The 21,729-nt window shown below is 37.0% G+C and overlaps 1 protein-coding gene across 1 annotated transcript in view; it reads right to left on the bottom strand.

Annotated features, from left to right (window-relative positions):
- The window catches only part of MYCBP2 (MYC binding protein 2, E3 ubiquitin protein ligase), a 282,186-nt gene that overhangs the window by 4,252 nt on the left and 256,205 nt on the right, over positions 1-21,729 (bottom strand). The window contains exons 69-81 of the mRNA XM_011953854.1: positions 20,014-20,280; positions 19,022-19,305; positions 17,475-17,571; positions 16,104-16,223; positions 14,081-14,182; positions 13,150-13,278; positions 12,657-12,789; positions 10,993-11,096; positions 9,692-9,880; positions 8,449-8,556; positions 7,020-7,229; positions 3,172-3,279; positions 2,363-2,528 (exon numbers count right to left, since the gene is read on the bottom strand). Of these exons, the coding sequence (XP_011809244.1) occupies positions 2,363-2,528; positions 3,172-3,279; positions 7,020-7,229; positions 8,449-8,556; positions 9,692-9,880; positions 10,993-11,096; positions 12,657-12,789; positions 13,150-13,278; positions 14,081-14,182; positions 16,104-16,223; positions 17,475-17,571; positions 19,022-19,305; positions 20,014-20,280 (2,017 nt within the window). The remainder of the gene's footprint in view (positions 1-2,362; positions 2,529-3,171; positions 3,280-7,019; positions 7,230-8,448; positions 8,557-9,691; positions 9,881-10,992; positions 11,097-12,656; positions 12,790-13,149; positions 13,279-14,080; positions 14,183-16,103; positions 16,224-17,474; positions 17,572-19,021; positions 19,306-20,013; positions 20,281-21,729) is intronic.

The following is a 21,729-nucleotide window of genomic DNA, read 5'->3' as shown; positions in this document are numbered from 1 at the left end:
GCCAGTTCATTAACCTCCCTAGCCCTCAGTTTTCCATTTGATAACAGGGATAATACTCTCTCCTCGTAGGTTGTAAAAATTGAGAAAATATGTGTGAAAATGCCCAGGACCGAGGTCATTCCTTCCTTCTGCTGACTTTGGCTCCTCCCCTGCCTCCCTCCCGTGATTCCTTTGTGTTGGCTGCCCTGATCCTGTGACTGTAGGAGGGGAAGCCTGACCCTCCTCTCTCAGGTACTACCCACCACTGAGTTCTCTGAACTTGTTTCATTGTTAACTTCCTTATTTTTAGCATACTTGTTTCTGTTTCTTAAAGCAGAGGAAACTTGAAGTAAAATCTAGATTTCCCCTGAAGACACTGCTTGCCTTAAATCTTTCTCAACTGGAGGCTGGTTATCTCCCAAGCTCCTCCAGTCATATGGTTACAACGTGTGACTGATTTTTCTCTTGGTTCCTATTTCCAGACCACAACCTGCAACTTTCATTCAGTAATTGCCCTTCCTCCAAGCTCAAGTCATCTAGAGTCATCTAGAATACTGCCCTTTCCACACTCCCTTCACTTGCTGACCTCCAACACATCATCCCCTCCCTCCATGCACGGCTCACATCTCTATTCTGTCCATTATCCTACATAACCTTGGCTTCACATCATTCTGACCTTGCTTCCTTCAAAGCCTGCTACTTCTATTTAAAAAAGCAGTATTTAAGGAGAAACAGTAAAACAATTTTCGACATGAGCAAATGGTAAAAAGTAGTCATACTTGAAAAAACCCTACTTATCTTTATTTTGAAATGGATAGTATATGTTTCACATGGTTTAAAATCAAACTGTTAAAAATGATACAATTGGAAGCCACTTCCCCAGTCTCTACCCTCATCTTTTTCTTGTTTTTCCCAATAGTTAATCAATAGTATTAGTTTCTTGAGTATCTTTCCAGGGGTTTCTTTATGTAAATATGACTAGATAGTCTAATTTTCCCTCTTAAAAAAGGCAGCATACTACATACCCTGTTCTGCAATTTGCTTTTTTTTTTGAAACAGCTCTGTCACCCAGGCTGGAGTGCAGTGGCGCAATCTTGGCTCACTGCAACCTCCACCTCTCAGGCTCAAGCGATTCTCCGGCCTCAGCCTCATAAGTAGCTCGGATTACAGGTGCCCGCCACCATGCCTGGCTAATTTTTGTATTTTTAGTAGAGATAGGGTTTCACCATGTTGGCCAGGCTGGTCTCGTACTCCTGACCTCAAGTGATCCACCCACCCTGCCCTCCCATAGTGCTGGCATTACAGGTGTCAGCCACCCCACCCCACCCGGTTTAATTTGCTTTTTTCATCTGCTACTATCTCCTAAATATCTTTCCAAATCAGCACACAGAAACGCCATCTTTTTTTTTTTTATTGATGCATAATATTAGCCACTACCCTACTGGATACTAGCATTGTTTATACATTTTTATTATCACAGCAATGCTGTAGTTAATAACCTTGTTTATTTGCCCCTTTATATTGTCCTCACATTTGTAGCTATATCCCTGAAGAGGGAGTGCTGAAGGGTTGATACACTGGTAATTCTGAGAGGCACTATCAAGCTGTTTTCCAGAGAGGTCTGTCACTTGCACTCTGATAAGCAACAGATGGCAGTATGTGTTTTCCAGCTTTGACAACATGGTATATTGTGTTGTATGTACGTGTGCATGTATTTTCACTAATTTCAGATACATCATATGTAAAATTCTCTCCTATGGTCGCATGGACCTCTCCTTCCACTTCTCTCACTTCCGTGAAGCCTGATATTCCACCTCACTGCTGCCAGCAGCCTCCTGTCCTCTTCCAGTATTTTTAGCTTCTGTTTGGTTTCATACTTCTTTCCCCTCAGCCTGCTTTTCATAGACAATCATTTTTCCTGTATTCCGAGCGGTTTCTTTAATTCCCTTGACTTACTGATGCTCACTACACTGCTGATTCCCAGCCATTCTAGATTAAATCATTTGTTCATTCTATGGCAATGGTTCCAGGCTTCATTAAAAAAAAAAACCCACTGAATCCTTTTAAATGGTTCTGTAATATTGAACTTCATATGACTTTTTAGTGCGGAACAGCCATCTTTTCACGAATCCTTAGTAGACTGCATTCTCACTCCCCAAGAGATCTGCTCCGTCAGAGCTAACTTCTCACTCACGATGATCAGCTTGCTTCCTACTCCACCCAGAAAGTCATACGCTTACAAGGATCAAGGAATTCCTCCTGCTTCTTTAGGCTACTTTGAATTGAGTTTCTGTCACTTGAAACAAAGAGCGTTCATATTAATGTTTACATAAAACTACGGTATATAGATCATAATCGTGATTTTAAAATATTGAAAGCATACCTGCAGGACAGTGTGGTAGTTCTTCCTTAGGAATGCTAGTCATTCTTTGAAAATCATCATGACAAGCATTACAAAAATGTGTTGTTCCAAAACAGAAAAAGACAGCCACTGAACAGCAGTAGCGACATTTATATTCCAAAAAGTCTGTGCCATGTTTGGGACACATCTATAGCAAAAGAGAGAGACAGACACAAGATCATGGTGAGACTGTTTCAATCACACTTAAGACAGGCATATACATAGATAGCTCCTTAATTCATATTTTGAGGGCATACATAACTCTAAAAATTGATTGAAAAACTGATGATACACATGTTTGAAAACTAACAAATAAATATGTGGCTCTGCCCAAAAGGTCTGGACAAAGATCCAGGTTCTAATCCCATTTTCCATCATAATCTATCTGATTTAATAAGCAAGCTACTTAATTTCTTTAGGAATGTTTTATGGCCTGTCAAACTGAAAATTAATGAAATTAACCTGTCTCATAATTTCACAGATATACTGCGAATATTTCACTAAGGACGGGAAAACCTAAAAGTTTCACTGCAGGTTTAAGAAACTAAGAAAATAAGTAAATTTATTACATTGTTTAACTATGGTGATCATTTCATGGAAGACAAAATTATAAAATAATTACCCAAAGGAAATAATATATATGAAGTAATGTGAAAAATTATACAACACTGAACAAATATCAGAAAATACTGAGGAGAAAAGCCTGATTTACATTCCCACCATATTATTGTTTTAAAAAAACATTATTTAACATTTCTAAACTGTTGTTTCTAGTAAAATGTCTTGCCTACCTGAGCCCTGGAAACATCAGAACAGGCACCACAAATGAGCTCTCTGGGATCATAATCATCTCCCTGTCCAGCCTCAGCGTCACAGCGAGCTTCACCACCAAAATACGCCTGTGGAGAAAACACATCCAGATTACAGCAGGAAAAAATAAAACTCTGGCATGGGAGATACAGTATGGGCATAGTGAAAGATCAAGGGGTTTTAGAAAATACTATTATCTACTAGACCATCCTTTGAAATGCCAAGTGCATGCCCGTATTGCTGACTGTATGTAGGGTGGATCAGGGTAAAAAATAAAGCTATTTCTTCTTTTTCTTTCTTCCCCTCCTTCCTTCCCTCCTTCCATTCCTCCCCTTCTCCTCTCTTCCTCCTCTCTGTTTCTTTGAGACGGGGTCTCACTCTGTTGCCCAGGCTGGAGCACAGTGGCACAATCATGGCTCCCTATAGCCTCAACCTCTTGGGCTCAGGCGATCCGCCCAACTCAGCCTCCCGAGTAGCTAGGATCATAGATGCACACCACCATGCCTGGCTAATTGTTTAATTATCTGTAGAGACAGGGTCTCCCCCTATGCTGCCTAGGCTGGTCTCAAATTCCTGGGCTCAGGTGATCCTCCTGCCTTGGCCTCCCAAAATGCTGGGATTATTGGCATGAGCCACCATGCCTGGCCTAAAGCTATTTCGATTCTCAAATGGATTCACGCTTAAAGTAGGGAGCTACATTGTCCTATTAAAACAAAATGACAAAAAAGCATAATATTCCAAATAAATATCAACAGAATATTAAGTAGTAAAAGGTATGCTTTTTTCAGGGTCAAGTTTGAGAAATTTTTCTTATTTTGAAATATTAAAATATATATTCCCTTCTACTGTTTTAATAAATATGCTTAGCAATTCTCAATTTATAATACTGTAGAACAAAATATGCAAAAGTAATTAGTATAGAATTGTAATTCCAAGGCTAATGGGAAAGAAAAAAGTACTTTTAAGCATCTTCTGATCACACATTTTTTAAGAAGGAAAGGCAGGCTGGGTGCGGTGGCTCACACCTGTAATCCCAGCACTTTGGGAGGGTGAGGCAGACAGATTTCTTGAGCTCAGGAGTTCAAGACCAGCCTGGGCAACATGGCAAAACCCATCTCTATCAAAAATACAAACAAGCAAACAAATTAGCCAGGTATGGTGGCGTGGACCTGTGGTCCCGGCTACTCAGGAGGCGGCACAGGTGGAGGGCTTGTTTGAGCCCAGGAGGTGGAGGCTGCAGTGAGCTGAGATCATGCCACTGCACTCCAGCCTGGGTAAAATGTGAGACCCCATCTCAAAAAAAAAAAAAAAGGTAAATTTGGTAATTCTTTTCAGAATACTGCTCATAGTTATAAAGTTATGCAATAGGCAGGAACTCAACAATTTCCAATACAGAGAATTGAATAGAATTTGAATAAATAAAATTATCATGAATAAATAAAAATATCATGATGGGTGATTTATCTGTATTTTGCCCTCGGCAGGGAATAAGTGACACCAAGGAACTGGGACAATTTGCATGCACATCATGTCTCATAGTCAAAAAGCTATGTCTGGATTGGGAATAAACAAACTGAGTCAATATAAATCTATTACCTATACTAGAAAAACAGGTTCAAAGACAGGATCCACTGATGCAGAGGTTATAAACGGTCGTTCACCAGCTAAACCTAACCCTGGAAGTATTTTGGTTTGTCTTGGGGACTGCTTACTCCAGCTGTTTCACTTTTCTATATCCTCTGCTTGGCTTCCTAAACATTTGATTGCTACCCTGAAATAGCACAATATTCATTTATAATGTTTAGTACATGAAACACACAGAAATATTACTTTGTTATTTGTAACAATACAAGTTTCATAAATGTACACTATTGGGTGTGCATGTATCTATCTGCCTTTCTGGCTATCATCTCGCTACTTAGACATCCATTCATCCTGTATTTTCCTTTTGCTACACTGGGGGACTATGCATCTTTCTCATGTAGTCATTCGTTCACTCATTTATTCACTCTCCACTTAACTCTGTATCTAATAAGTGCCAAGTACTAGAGATGGAAAAATGAAAAAACATAGTCTTTGTCCTCAAGGAACTTATCAAGTGCTGCAGAGTGATAAGTGGTCCAGTAGTCATGATGCAGAATAGGCGGTACTATGCTACGCAAGGAACTTATCAAGTGGGGCAGAGAGATAAGTGGTCAAGTAGTCATAATGCAGAATAGGAGGTACTATGCTAGACGCCTGCAAGATACCAAAATTATGTGGTGGTGTTGATGGAAGTGAGATGGAGGCATGTTACAGAGGAGGTGAAACCTGAGCTGAAGGCTGAGGTATGACAAGACAGATTAGGCTCTGCAAGACAGCATGTGTGTATGGGGGTGGGGGAGCCAGGTCAGAGTAAAATTTGCAGGTGGAGGTAGAGAAGAGCATCCTTTGAACAGCAACAGACTGTGCAATGGCAGGGGGGTGTCAGTGGGTGAGCAGACAGGGCTGAGTCTGGGAAATGCAAGTTATTTGGTATGTTGTAGCAAATGTAGAGCAAATGATAGCATCTTCGGAGATGAGACTGGAGAGGGAGACTGGGCTACAGTATTATACGTAGAAGAATGATACAATTAGATTTCAGATCTAGAAGTATTCATTAGCAGCAGTGTAAGGGATGCAATGGAGGAATTACAGGTTCTACACCCAAGCTCAGGAATAAGGCTACTGTAATTACCAAGGAAAATGATTAGGTCTGCTGGAGATGTAATGGAAAGAAAAAAGGACTCAAGAGAGCTCTGGAGACAGAATTGATAGGATTTTGTCAATAAAGATCAGAGACTGGTAAAGACAGTTTTTTTTTTGTTTTTTTTTTTGAGACAGGGTCTCACTATATCACCCAGGCTGGACTGCAGTGGCATGAACACAGCTCACTGCAGCCTCAACCCCCTGGACTCAAGCGATTCCCCTGCCTCAGTCCCCCAAATAGCTGAGACTGCAGGTACATGCCAACCTACCTGTCTAAATTTTGTAGTTTTTGTAGAGATGGGGTTTAGTACATGTAGTTTAGTACATGAAACACACAGAAATATTACTTTGCCATCTTGCCCTGGGTGGTCTCAAACTCCTGAGCTCAATAAATCCGCCTACCTTGGCCTCCCAAAGTGCTGGGATTACAGGTGTGAGCCACTGTGCCCGGCCAAGGCTGATGAATATAATACCTGACATGTGAACTCTGAAATATGTGTGAAAGATCTAAATGTCTGGTACGCAGTTGGATATTTGTAACTAAATCTCAAAAATTTTGGAAGGTCATAGAGGTATATGTGGTAGGTGAAGGTATAGATGTAAAAGAGGTCACTCAAGGTAAGAAGTATTTATTAAGTAGGCAAGAATGGAGCTCTAGGAAAACAAATATGTAAGGGGTAGGTTAAAAAAAAAAGAAGTAGTTAAAGATAATTGACCAGGAAGGAAGGAGGACAGAAAAAGAGAGTGTTGTCCTGGAAGCCAAGGAATTAAGAGTTTTAAGGAAGGAATGGTTAGCAGAGACAAGTGAGAAAAGTTTATTAGGGAAGGAATTGCCCTGGGCAAACAGGTTATTACTGATGGGAAGTGGCTTGTATAGAGAAATACTGTATGTCTCCCAAAGTTTGTTCAGGTTAAATAAAGAATCTCCAAACAAGTTAAGTAAACAAGTTTTACTGGAAACATTGGGAAACATTGTACCGAGCTATCTTATTTTTAACTTCAGGCTTAAGATGGAATAATTAGGTATCACTGTACAATTTGAATTCTTAATCATATAGGTAAGCTCAGTTTTTAAAACTTCTCAGTATAATTTATAGCATACCTTTCTGCATTTGTAGCAGACATAATATGCGTATCGATTCATTGCATAGCCAGCTGGGTCATTATAAAACCTCACACCAGGAGTTGTGATAGCTTCACTCTTATGCAGACCTTCATATTCCAATCTCATTAAGGCTTTTCTTCTGACATCCTCATAGAGTTCTTTTATTGGATCAAGTAGGTCTTTTAGTACTATGTGATTAATTTTGTTCTGCAATAAAAAAATGAACATTCTTTAGAAGAATCATTTATCAAGCAACTCAACAAACACTTACTATGCACCTAAGTGCCAAGCATTGTGCTAGAAGATAACCACAGAGCACACATATTCTAAATAAAATGTCATTTGAAAAACACCCTGTTAAGTCTTTAGAAGCCCATATTTTCCCAAGAGCAGGGAAAATGGGGCAAACGGGACACAGAGCATGAAAATTCCATTTTATTAGCTTTATATTTCCTGAGTCTGAAATATATCTCCTGTTGCCCTAGCTATTGTGGAAATAAAGTTACCTTGCTGCCACAAATAAGACACGCTGTCTGTGTGTGTGTGTGTGTGTGTGTGTGTGTGTCTAATGCTTCCTTGAGGGGAAGGCAGAACGCCAGGTGACAGAAGTGAACAGGTAGTATGTGCTATAAAACCTTCATGTATCTATTAATATTTGTGGCAACATATGATAGGGGAGAGCAAAATACTACAATCTTTTTGATTATTTCTCAGTCTATCTAGACAATGATTGTACTAAGTCTTTCCATATTATACCCTTCATATTAGTTTGCAAATATGAAGATAAGAAAATAGGAACAGCTTAATAGAAAAGGAAAGAGGAATTAATAGGGAAAATACTGCCACACTCTTTAAAAAGAGCTTTTTGTTAATCATTATTAGCTTGCCAAAACAACTTCCTACTTGCTGACTACCTTTGCAGAAACGTGTCAAAATGCCAAGAACTTTCTCCGTGTTTTAACTAAGCTCTAAAAGAATCTGTTCTAGTGGTACTGAGGGTTCCAATTTCACTCTTTAATGGCAGGTATCAGTTTCTACAAACACCAGAGGATCATTCAGAATTTTTAGTAGTCGTTGTCATGTTATGTCAACTGACCTCTCTGGTGGTCTGAGAGTAGAGATACATGCCCTTTAATGCATCACGATGTGTAAATGAACTTTTCCATGTAATATGTTTAACAGAGTGTAATCAGTTTTAAATGGACAATTACTGTTTTGAGATGCATTATAACAGAGAGATTATATTCTCTCTCTATTTCTGTCTCTCTCATTCCACATGAATGAGAATGGAAGAAATTGCTAGTGACTGGTGTGTAAAACGTAAACTGGAGAGGAAATCAAGAAATGGTGACATATGTTTATTTTGAAAGGTGAAAAGAAAGAAGTAAAGAAAAAGAAAGTACATGATTTCAGATTCTTTCCATACCTTACAAATGGGACAAGATATAAATCCAAATGTTATCCTTGGGCCAAGCCATCGATTTTCTAAAACTCGTCGACAGCACTGTAAGTGGAATACGTGACTACAATCCAGCTTAAATAAAAGAAAAGAAAAGGACATAAGCAAATATAATAATGATAAACAGTTGAGTGACTGGGAGATTATTTAATGCAAGGCACTACTTAAAGAAGGTAAGAGAAAAATCAAGAAATTTACTATAATGAAAATTCAATGGGACACTGAAATTGGGACATTATTATTTACTAAATTTCATTATAGTAAATTGGGACACTATTAACTAGGCCTTCGGCTTCTCCTACTTTTTTACCATTCATATATTAATGCCACCTACATAAAGTAAGCCAAGTTAGGAAAAAACATAAAATTATTCAATTTTGTATCTCACAGAAAGAAGAAGAAATTACTGATTTATGATTTTGTTTTGGAGACTATTATTATCTTGGAATCATGAGAACTGAAAATATAAGCAACGGGTAAAAGTTAAAAAAACTTATTGAGTGCACAGTAACTTATATATGTATAAAAGTATTTATCATTATGTATAGGTCAATTATATAATGTTGTAAAAATACTATTCTGGATTTTGGAAATTAAGAAGAGCCTTAGCTATTGGGGGATAATCTAGTAATCCCCCCCCCCGAACATTTTATACATTCTGTTGATTATAGAGGCTCACACAAATTCACAAATTAACGCTGAGCATGCAACATAGGAAGCACAGCATAAAGAGGCAGAATTTGCTCCTCATTAGCCTGGTAGATGCATAGATTAAAAGAACACTTCTGCCTAGCGATATAAAAAAAAATTTCAATCAACTGCTTTTTTTTTTTTTTTTTTGAGACTGAGTCTGGTTGTGTTGCCCCGGCTGGAGTGCAGTGGCATGATCTTGGCTCACTGCAAGCTCCATCTCCCAGGTTCACGCCATTCTCCTGCCTCAGCCTCTCAAGTAGCTGGGACTACAGGCAACCGCCACCACGCCCAGTTAGTTTTTTTTTTTTTTTTGTATTTTTAGTAGAGAGGGGGTTTCACTGTGTTAGCCAGGATAGTCTCGATCTCCTGACCTTGTGATCTGCCTGCCTCAGCCTCCCAAAGTGCTGAGATTACAGGCGTGGGCCACCGTGCCTGGCCTCAATCAACTGTTTATTTGACAAATATATTCCCCATGTTAATGTCTGGATACATTCAATACTTTAAAAGCTGAGGCAACCTGAATGGCTGGTGCTGCTGAGAGCGCTTCGGTGAAACATATCATACACATGTCATCGGCGTCTTGCTTCAGGCTTGTGGCACTTTTGTCACAGCCGTGTAGACAGGGCAGACAGTGCTCTTCGTTTTTAACACCCCCGCATGGATGGCCACAAGGATGCGTCTTACTACAGGCTATCTTGGCATATTCCTGTTAAAGATGAATTACAATGTTACACAAGTATTTAAAAAGGCACAATTCTGGTAATTTTCCTTATTATATAAATTTCCACAGATTATTTCCCACAGGAAGTATCTATGCAGGCCAAGTAACAACAAAGTAAAGTTATTTCTAATCTTTGTTTGAATATAAATTAACAAAGTCTGTTTTTTTGATGTGATTTTTTTAAAATGCCACTCTCTATAAAGGGAATGTTGATAAGTGAATTATAATTTCATCTTTGTTATCATGCACAGATATGAAGCAAAAAGTTCCTGGCTGGGAGTCGTGGCTTACACCTGTAATCCCAGCACTTTGTGAGGCTGAGGTGGGCAGATCACGAGGTCAGCAGTTCGAGACCAGCCTGACCAACATGGTGAAACCCCATCTCTACTCAAAAAACAAAAATTAACCGGGCGTGGTGGTGTGCGCCTGTAATCCCAGCTACTCAGGAGGCTGAAGCAGGAGAATCGCTTGAACCTGGGAGGCAGGGTTGCAGTGAGCTGAGATCACGCCACTGTACTGCAGCCTGGGCGACACAGCCAGACTCTGCCTCAAAAAAAAAAAAAAAGCTCTCCAATGTATAATTTCCCAGTCACCACTCCCTGCATCACCAAAATGTGTTTTTGTTTTTTTTTTTTAAAAAGGTACCTCTCACTCTCTGAGCATATCCACATTCTTATTAAATGAATTGAGAAACCAAAAACATTTGGACAACATAGAATATGTTTATATATGTTCAGGACTAAAGAACTCTTAGATGTTGAAAATGTATTTTAAGGAAATAAGTGAATAATGTGTGTAAGGGATAAAGGAAATACAGTTCATAAATTTTTAACTGTTTCTAATACAAAAGTAGGACATTAAATACATATGATCATGGTAACTGAGAAACACATAAAAAGAGTGTGGTTTGGGCTTGAGAGCTTTATTTGACCCATTCTCCAACTTTGGCAATGCATTTGACGCTTCACATAGGTAATACATTCATTTAGGACGCTGAAGTGACGCTGAGCTATAATTCTTATCTATATGAAGTAAAGGTGTCACAGGGGAACATGGACCATTGCTCAAAGGGATAGCCTGTGTCACTATATACTCACCTGGCAATCTGCATCAGAACAAACACTGCCAACAGCAGATAACTCTGTTCCACTCCTGGAACCACAGAAGCGACATGCTTCTGAGCTACTTGTGGTGGGTTTGCCTAGGTTCAAGAAGAAAAATAAAAATCCTTCTGATGGATATGTTTTCTACATATTTTAACAGAACTAAATTTCAAAAAGCAAACTAGGTTTGTATCAGTTGCTATCCTTGGTAAATCAGCCTGACAGTTTTAGAATGGAAGGTTTCTAAGTTGTCCTAATTATAAAGTAAATAATGACACACACAAAAAAGAAATTAAAGACCTATCTGAAGCCAAATACATTCTTGACTAACATATTTTTCAGTGAAAGAAACAGACTAGACTTCTAGCCAAATTACCAGACTGAGAAGATGTGATAAGCCCCTGACTCCAAATGCACAATACCGTTAAAAAAAAAACCCAAAAATTAAATAAAACTACACAGAAGTTAGGGAAATCTTTAAATATCTTTATATAACAAAATTATAAGGCATAGTATAAAGCCTATCATCAGAGTATGAAACTTGAAAAACAGAATTCCTACCTCAGGAACTCTGCAATTTGAAAAGGAATTTAAATATGTTTGAAATACTTAAAGAAGAAACAGAATCCATAAAACAAGAACAGAGCAATAAGAAAAAGAATGTGAAGATTTGAAAATTACAGATCAAGCTGATTTTTAAACACAGATATAAAAATCTAACTATAATTAATATCAATTATTGAATTCAGCAATATTTACAGAAAAATCTATTTAAAAAGGATAGTTTATATCATAGATATTAGAATATTTATTAATGTAATATATAGCACTGACAGATTATAGGAGGAAGAAATCAGCTATAAGAAAAGTAGGTCATGCTCTTGCAGCATGAAAAGTCACCCTAGAATTCAATTGATTCAGATTTACACCTAACTCCAACATTGGAAGTTTGTGTCAGTCAAATGACAGACTGCAGATGTGCTGAAAACTGAGAATTTTTAAGATTCAACATAACTTTGAACTAGGAATATACAAAATTTACTTTAGAAAAACAGCAAAATGAAAACTATGTTTTAGAGATAAAAATACATTTAACATACATAAGTTACTTTTTGTTTAATGTTTATTCATTTTTGTTAATTAGTTTATTGCTATCAATGGAAACAGTACCATTCACAAACCTTCAGAAGCATTAGGTCTACAAAAATCTCTAAAAATATCATAAAATCATACAACCTTATAATAAATAGAGATCTTAGTGATCAACTAGTACAGCAATTTTTATTTTGGGGGAACAACTAGCAGAACTAGAAGGGAATTATCAATAGAAATGTATTTTATCTATGGAGCCCCATTAGTTGTGACCCTCTCACTTTATAAATGAAGTCAATGAGTTCCAGAGAGGTTAAGTGACATGCTCAAGGCCACACAGCTAGTTAGTGGCAAATCAGATTTTTTGACTTTTGGTCTAATGCTCTCTCCACCATAGAACACTCTATATATTTAGTAAATATAATAACGTAGACAGTGAACAATGATGTCATAATTAAACATCAGAATACCACTCAAAATTATTCACAGTTTAGTTATAATCAGTCAGCATGGTTTAATCTTTTTTGTGGGTTTTAAAGGCATGGCTCAATCTTTAAACCTTTTACCTGTGTGTTCTCGGAATTCCACCATTGCCTTCATTGTTTTAGAATCTGCTAGTGCCATCAACCAGAACAATTTGGTTCTACCACAACCTTCATGAAGGTCAACCTTTATAGCTTCTTCTTCTTCTTTGAAGACCTATTATTTCATTAAAGAACAGGGAAAAATATGCTTATTTATCACACTGAAAGGGGGAGTATAAAATTTAATTATTCAATAATAATAATGATTTTCATTTAAGCACCCTAAGAAGTTTTGAATATTTCCAATCTTCTCTTTAATCTTCACAGCAGTCCCTTTTTTATAAATGGAGAAATTAAGTATTTCTAAACATAAAACAACTTGCTATTTACAGATGGTAAGTGAGACAGCTGTGAACTCAACCAAGGTCTTTGATTCCAAAGTCCACTTTCTCCCCCTACAACACCAAGCCTTTTTCACACATTTATTTCAAAATTCACTGAACATATTTTATGCTCCAGAGACAAAAATCTTCACCTGTCTTTGATGAGTTTTGGTTCTTCGATGAAGGTGAAGGAATCGGTCACAGTCTGTACATAAATTTCCACAGACATTGCATAAAATGATTGCTGCTGTTTCACCATCATCATGGTTATCACACATAGGCTAAAATAAGACATTTCCACATGTTACATTTGATTAACAAGAAAGTCCCAGACTCTCAGACAAATTGAATGTAATTTATTTACAAAAATAAACGGTTATTCTGAAGTCTATTAAGAATTTAGAATCTGAATATTAGATAGAAATTATTGCAAATGTACTTAACTATAAAAATTATCTCTCAAAACTCCAAATTCAATGATTAATGCACTTTGCAGGTTCAATGATTAATACAATGAACAGGTATACTTTGTTACTTAGAGACTTAAGAAATGTCTGCCCCATTATGTATCCAAACATTCTGTATGCCAAAGGAATAAACTGTTTATTTTTGAAACTTGAACATTAATAAGAAAATGGTGAAAGGGCCTACCTATAGAAAGTTTTCCCTTCTAGTGAACTTAAAGATACCCAGCAAATCTACTTAAGTATATATGTGAACAGGTGGTGTGTCATGTTGCCTGTGTTACTGCTTTATTTCCTTCCTACTATAAGACTGACTACATTTTAGGAAAATATCTAGCCACTGAATCAGACTCTGGCTAAAAATAAATTTTGATATGATGCAAACACGACTCAGAAAAGAAGAAGAAAGCTCTTTTATACACTTAAAAGCCCCTGAAGTTTCTATATACTATGAAGAAGGGATTCTCAGTGAAATAGACTTGTGAGATGAACTTGGCCAAAGGGACACAGTCTTTCGTGTACATTGATGTGTTTTTTGTTTGTTTGTTTGTTTTTTAGCCAAGCTAAAGCTTACTGTAAAGGAAAGCAAAATACATTTTTACAAAAATTCTGATCTCACCATTTGTTTTTGTTGTCCATCCTTTCCCATCCATCTCCCCGAGGAGAGACGATCTACGTGGTCCTGATCAAGAACACATAGGGATGCGAGAGCAAGCCAGAGCTGTTGAAAGGGAAAGCTGTTACACTACTGAATTTTCAGGAAAGACTTATGAAATGCTGACTGTGACACATCACAACAGCTCAATAAATGCTGGTTGATTGTGAAACACATAGATACTCAGAGGCACTCAAGTTTTCCTGATGTGGTAGCAGGTATACACGATCACTGTCCTATGTGCCATGCATACAGAAGGCACTTAGATATCTACTGAACAAGTGACTTTTCTCTGACAAACCCCCCTGTCTTCTATCTGACAAATACAATTATCCTTTATTGGTCTACTATGTAAACAACATATGAATAAATGAATTGGCATACTTAATATTTACTGTACTAATGCCTTCTGCATATTTTTCCATTTAGTATCATCTGACTGAAGCATTAAATGCCAAAGAAGGTGGTACAGCAACTGCTAAATTGTGTACAGTCCCATGAGTATCAGGTACACATTCAATCCTTCTAGATAATAAAAGTTCCTCAGAAGTCTTTGTTGCCCCAGAAGGCCTAACACTATACTCAGTGCACTTTGTCAGAAATACATAAACGTCTAACAAGCTTTAGAAAACGTTCTCAAAAATATGGCCAGGCACAGTGGCTCATGCCTATAATCCCAGCACTTTGGCAGGCCAAGGTGGGTGGATCACCTGAGGTCAGGAGTTTGCGACCAGCCTGACTAACATGATGAAACCCCGTCTCTACCAAATACAAAGAAAATTAGCCGGGTGTGGTGGCACATGCCTGTAATCCAAGCTACTTGGGTGGCTGAGACAGGAGAATCACTTGTACCTGGGAGGTGGAAGTTGCAATGAGCCAAGATCGCACTATTCCACTCCAGCCTGGGCATCAAGAGCAAAACTCCGTCTCAAAAAAAAAAAAAAAAAAGAAAAGACAACTGTTCTCAGAAATTGTTAAAATTTTCTGAGGTTTAAAGGGTAATCTTCAGTTTTATATGGAATGATATATCCCCTCATTAATGAAGAATAGAAAAATGACTTAACTAGCTCAACTCTAAGAAGAGCATGTGTCATTGGATACAGAGAGCAAGAGATGTTAAAATAGGGACAGAAAAATAGAAAAAGACAAATAATGCATGCAAGGAGGAAGGGGAATGCAGACTGAAAGAAAGCAATACATGAGTGGTAGGAAAGGATTACTGTCAAAAATACCTGCTTCAGGTGTCACAGTCAGTAATAGTAAGATGGCATAAATTGATTCTTTTTGCCCTAGGGATATACAGTTTATCTTCTTTTTCAGATTTCTGAGGATTAACATAAGCAATTTTTACCAGCATTCACTTCTTCCTAATGTTATCAGACTGCCCTGCTTCAAGGAAATCTCAAATCTTTTCTGGAGGCATATGGGACATGAAATCTAGTAGGTTAAAACTTACTATAAATGTGTCATCTGAAGAATGCAATCTCATTTCCTCAGAGATGTCCAACCTGACCCTGCCCTGGACAAACACTTCTTGCTTTTTAGAAGTAAGACCTATAAACCCTCTAAGTAAGTTATAAGGCTCTACATTAGAACAACCAGGCACAGGCAGGGGTCTCGTCTCCAAAGGACCTTTGGTCTATCACAGCATAATGCCGACACGAAACTTACTGTGGTAAACTACAGTAAACAGATCAATAGAAAGACAACACACAAACAACGTATAATGCAATTAGCCTTTTCTAACCAGTGTATCGTTGGCTTCCTAAACAATAACAAAAACAAGTGACACAGAACACATAACAGTGAGAAGTAATGACTAGTTCATAATATAAAACCTCTTTATACTTTTTCAATAAATACAGTATTTGGTCAAAAAATAATTACACTGACTTAGTGATTAAAATTTGTTTAAATCTATTACTGAAAAAGAACATGCAATGATACAGACCAAATTTAAAACAAAATAAAATAAAGCAAAACCTACTCTAGTTGTTGCAATACATCTCACTGGAGACCTAAATTCTTCTTCCATCTTGGTCAAGGCAATGATGGTTTCTGCAATAGCATTTTTTGTCACTCGTGACCAAGCTTCTGACAGATGACCCTGTTGAGCAGAAGAGAATATTTTAATAAGTAACCAGAAATATATTACCACAGTAAATTCTTTTTTCTTAAATAACATATCCTATCAAAAGGAAGTATTTGTTTTTAGTGAGACCATGGAATTTTAGATCACGGGCACAGACTTTTGAACTAAAATTTCTTTGCGATCCTATGCAAAATTCAACTTCTAATCATCATTTTGATATTTAAAAATAAATAAATAAATAATTAAGTGCTCAATACTCTTTTCCTGGAAAGTCAAGGGTAATTTCTCTCACATCTTATAAAAACATAACAGAAATACTAGGGTTATCTATGTTTGAGCATAAAATTTACACAGTGAAGCTAACTGCTTTAGATGAGTATTACTGGAACCTAAAATATAAACAGGTTCAAACTACAACTACCTTTATTTGCTACCTTGATTTGTAATGAACAAACATTTAGCTGTCATATAATTTAGGTGTTCCTAAATATTACTCCTAAGTATTTTAATCCAGTGAACCCTGAGAAAGTTTGCTTGCCACAGAGGTTGAGAAAATGTCCATGCTATTGGGAAAAGTGATAGAATTTCATTTTTCCCCCAGAAAATCCTCCCACTTCTTATATCCACACAATTTAAGGGGCGGTTCAATTCCTCCTCCTTCTCCAAGCTGCCTTCTGTTCCTTCTGACTCTACATTCCACACTATCTTGGCCTTCTCAGGCTGGTCTCCTAGAAATACAATAGAATGTGTGGAACATGTCAAGGAGCAACTAATCAGAGCCAGGCATGCTGTAAAGTAACTCCCTGACCTCCACACTCCCAGATCTCCTTTGGAAGCCACCATCTTAAGACAGAGAGCATAGGACATTAATAAAGAAGAATAAAGAGTTTAAAAACCATGCAGACTGAGGAGAATGAGAAACTTCCACTTCCGAGAGCTCTCTTCTCCCTTTTTTCCTTTAGGTTTTTGGAATCAAGTTCTTTCTTAGGGTCTGAAAGGGCATATTTTATTTTACTAGATTTTAAAGTCAGGTAACAATTCTCACACAAATTAACTGGAAAATTGGAAATGAACATGGTTTACATAAATGACAAATTTATCACTCACTGAAAAGACAAACAGCATGATAATTAACATACTAAAAATAGTCTTTAAGTAAAGTTACACTAATCTACATGTCCTATCAATTCAGTAGAGTAAGCTGTTCTATCAGTCAGATTCCTGCTGCACTTCACTGCCAAAACAGTCAGAAGAATGGGAACTTACTGCTGCCATATCCTTGATAAGTTTAATGATGATCTCTGAGATCTGGGTAGGGGTTGAGCCCTTCATCCACCAATGACTTTCACCTCGTCGGAGATAACTACAAGAAAAATTAGCATTTATAAAGCCAATAAATTATCAGTAGCACTAACAAATGAAAAAGATAAACATGTTATTTCAGAATGCAGCATTTTAGATTTTTAAGTGACAATCAATTAAAACATTTAAAAAGAAAATTCATTAAACCATTACCCCAAATCCCAAGACAGCAGTTAAAGCAAGTGGAGTTTCCAAGTATTTCTCTGTTTGCACATTATTTCTGTGTGCATCTTTTAGAAGTACAGTCCAGGGACCACACACGACTTATTTCTAGTGCATATGCGGTAATGTGGAGCTTGTGCCAGAATATAAATTCACTATATCACTAAGCACACTACTATTTAGTTCAGCTGACTTTTTTCCTAGCAAGACTACAGGAAAGAAGTGATACAATGATTAACATTCTGATGTTGTCTGCATATTGTCATGGATTGACTCCACAAGTAGCACTGTTCCAGATGTCTCTCATTCTCTACTGTTACACACAATTACAGAACATCCTTGCATATATATCTTGGTGCAAATGTATGAAAGTTTTAGAAGTAGAATTGGTAGGTCAAAAGATATGCATGTTTAAACTATAGATATTATTAAACAGATATCCAAAAAGGCTGCAGCAATTTATATGAGATGAAAATGCCTATTTCCTCATAATGTTGCCAAAGCATCAAAGACACTTTGCAATTATTTTAATCTACATTTATCTGATTAGTAGTGAGGTGTCCTCATTTGTTTACTGACATTTATAAGTTTTTTTCTGTGAACTGACTGTTTTTGTCATTTATTATTCTTATCAGTTGTTTGCCTTTTTAAAATTGATTTGTAGTCATTCTCCCATATTATGCTAATAAATCATTGTCTATTATATAGGTTTAAATATTTTTCTAAGTTAGTTGCTTATATTTTAAAACATTTAAATATTATCACCTATCAAGTAATTTTCATTTTTATATAGTCAGATCTATAAATATCTTCCTATATGATTTTGGGTTCTGTGTTTTGTTTAAGAAGGTCTTACCAAATTGAAGATTACAAAAATATTTTTCTATAATTTGTCCTAGTACAGTTTTAAAAAGAAATGTACATAAAGCTTTAATTGACCTGAACTTTACTTTATTCCCCTATGTTTATTTCTTTTTATTGTGGCAAAAAAAACATTACCTAAAACTGAAGTTTAACTTTGTGTATGATGAGAGGTGGGTATCTAGAATTTTTTTAACATGGATATCCAAATATTCTGACATCACATATTCAGCTTACTTTCTATTCCCCACTAATTGTAAATGACACTTTTATTATATACATGACATTCTTTTTATATATGAGCCAGTTGTTTATGGATTTTATTTGGTGAGTAACCTAACAAGGTAAAATTTGAAATTATGTCTTAAATTTCTGAATAGTAGCTCACTCTATTCTGTGTTGGTACTAAAATAGAGGCAATAACTAACCTGGAATTGAAAATCATTGGAAGAGTAACTGTTGTAACTCCTTTGCCCACAGTGGTACCAGCTGTTCCTGTGATGGTGGTTCCTTTGGCTTTTAGCTGTACAGTGAGTGCTTTGGCAATGCATCCTAGAAACATGTCCAAGATACCCAGCTTATTCCAGTCTCCTTTCTCTGTTGAGTGAATGATATCACTGATATCTGCTGGGGGGAGGGATTTCACTCCTATGATGCTGGCCAGACGATTAGGGGTTACTTCAGGCAAAACTCTTCTTAGTAAAGAGGTTACCTGGTAAGAAAAATAAAATGAGAGAATTCCATGTAAAGACTGATATTTTAAGGTTTTCTTTTCTTTTTCATTCTTTTTTTTTTAAGACAGACTCTTGCTTTGTTGCCCAGGTTGGAGTGCAGTGGAGTGACCACAGCTCACTGCAGCCTTGAACTCCTAGGCTCAAGGGATCCTCTCAGCTTCGCCTCCCAAAGTGCTGGGATTACAGGCATAAGTCACTGCACACTGTCCCAGGCTTCATTTTTTAATGTACTTAACTACCATTATGTAACTTCAAAATCTTTAAGAAAAGAAATATGATTTAAACACTATCTTACATTTTGTGAAGGAAGGAAATATGATATACATAATATTCAAATGGTAATAGTAGTGGTAATTACTAACCCAAGGCAGCAAGAAAAAAAATACCTTTTCTTTTTGGTCACGGCTAAATGACATTATATATTTCATGGTAATATGGTAATCAGTAGCCACAATACTCTTTTATCACAACACATTAAAAATGGAACATATTTTAGTATTCTACACTCTCATAATAAACAGTAAAAAAAAAAAAAAAAAAAAGGGAGCAAAATACAGGCTCCAAACAAAATAAACTACAAAATAAAAATCTATATTTAGGGTCCTTAGATAATTATCTTTGCATTGCAACTTTTAACAATGGTCAAGTAACAAAAGCAATGGCAAGGCTGTGGTGTGATCAGTCACCTGTCTCTGGACTCTAGGAGAGGCTGTGTGAAGCAGCGAGAAGAGATCCTGAAGCAGAGTTAGCTGTTGAGCCAGATACTGCCGGCCAACGTTAGAGCCACTCAGTGCTAAAACCATAGAGAGCAGCTCAAAGCAGTAGGCATCAGAGGAGGCATCTTCATCATTTGGCTGAGAATTAGCATTTTCTTTGCTTGATATAGCATGTTCCCATTCTTCACGGACTCTGGTAGCTTCCATGCGAATAGCTTGGACAATATGAGCACACACCTATTTAAAGTTAACACAGAACATGTAAAAATATAAGTTTGATTTACTACTCCTAGCAAAACAGGCAAACAGAAGAATAAGACAAGAACGTAAATTGATACCCAATTTTAATACTATTCTCCCAGTTAATTCTCCATCATATGTCATTCTCTTAACTCATCTGAAAAACAGGTAAAGCTAGGGGAGCCACAATAAAAATGGAAATATTTAAATCAACTACTATGTGTAAACTAATTATATGCAAGTTATTAATGCCTATGCTTGCAGTTTAGCACATCAAAAACCAATCATTAATTTTATCATCGAAGACACTTTTTCTCATGGTTTACCATTATGTTCATAAGGTGCTTTATAGCTGGTAAGATTCACAATACTGAAATTATACATGACATTTTACAACTGAAAGCATCTAAGATTAAATGAAACACTGCTAGTAAATTCATGTTTTAATTTATTGAAAAGAATAATAGTGTAGAAAGTTAGAATAGGGCTGGGCGCCGTGGCTCACGCCTGTAATCCCAACACTTTGGGAGGCCAAGGCGGGTGGATCACGAGGTCAGGAGATTGAAACCATCCTAACACGGTGAAACCCCGTCTCTATCAAAAATACAAAAAAATTAGCCGGGCGTTGTGGTGGGCATCTGTAGTCCCAGCTACTTGGGAGGCTGAGGCAGGAGAATGGTGTGAACTCAGGAGGTGGAGCTTACAGTGAGCCAAGATCGCGCCACTGCACTCCAGCCTAGGTGACAGAGCGAGACGCCATCTCAAAAAAGTTACAATAATAGGTTAATTTAAAATCTATACTTTATTTGACTTTTGAAGTGATATTTTTATGTTATGAGCACCCCATTATATGAATAATATAGTGCTATTTCCTCACCTGGTTATATTTAAAAATATTAACACTGGTATAGTTAACACTGTTAATTGCTCAGCCAACACACAAAAGAATGGGGGAAAAGAAATATGAGAAATGCAAATCAAATCTGATATAACTGGGTATTTGACACCAAATAAAAAATCTACCTATAACAAACAGCAGCAAGGTAAGCAAGTTTTCACAATCAAAATCTTTAAAATGATGAAGGTATGCCAAAATACTCATTCCTCTCTAAAAAATGGCAGGCACATTCTGCAGGACCTATAAAAGGGTGAGCATAAAAAAGCCTTCATAAATTTTTCAAAATACTTTATACCAAGCTCATCCAACCTGCAGCCGGGGGACTGCATGTGGCCCAGGATGGCTTTGAATGTGGCCCAACACAAATTCGTAAACTTTATTAAAGTATTAGGAGAGTTTTTTTCTTGCAATTTTTTTTTTTTTTTTTTGAGACGGATTCTTGCTCTGTCTCCGGGGCTGGAGTGCAGTGGCTGGATCTCAGCTCACTGCAAGCTCCGCCTCCCGGGTTTACGCCATTCTCCTGCCTCAGCCTCCGGAGTAGCTGGGAC

The sequence above is a fragment of the Colobus angolensis genome, unplaced genomic scaffold (assembly GCF_000951035.1).
Source record: "Colobus angolensis palliatus isolate OR3802 unplaced genomic scaffold, Cang.pa_1.0 Scaffold374, whole genome shotgun sequence".
Taxonomy (NCBI): Eukaryota; Metazoa; Chordata; class Mammalia; order Primates; family Cercopithecidae; genus Colobus; species Colobus angolensis.
This window is presented reverse-complemented; position numbering and strand designations above follow the sequence as displayed.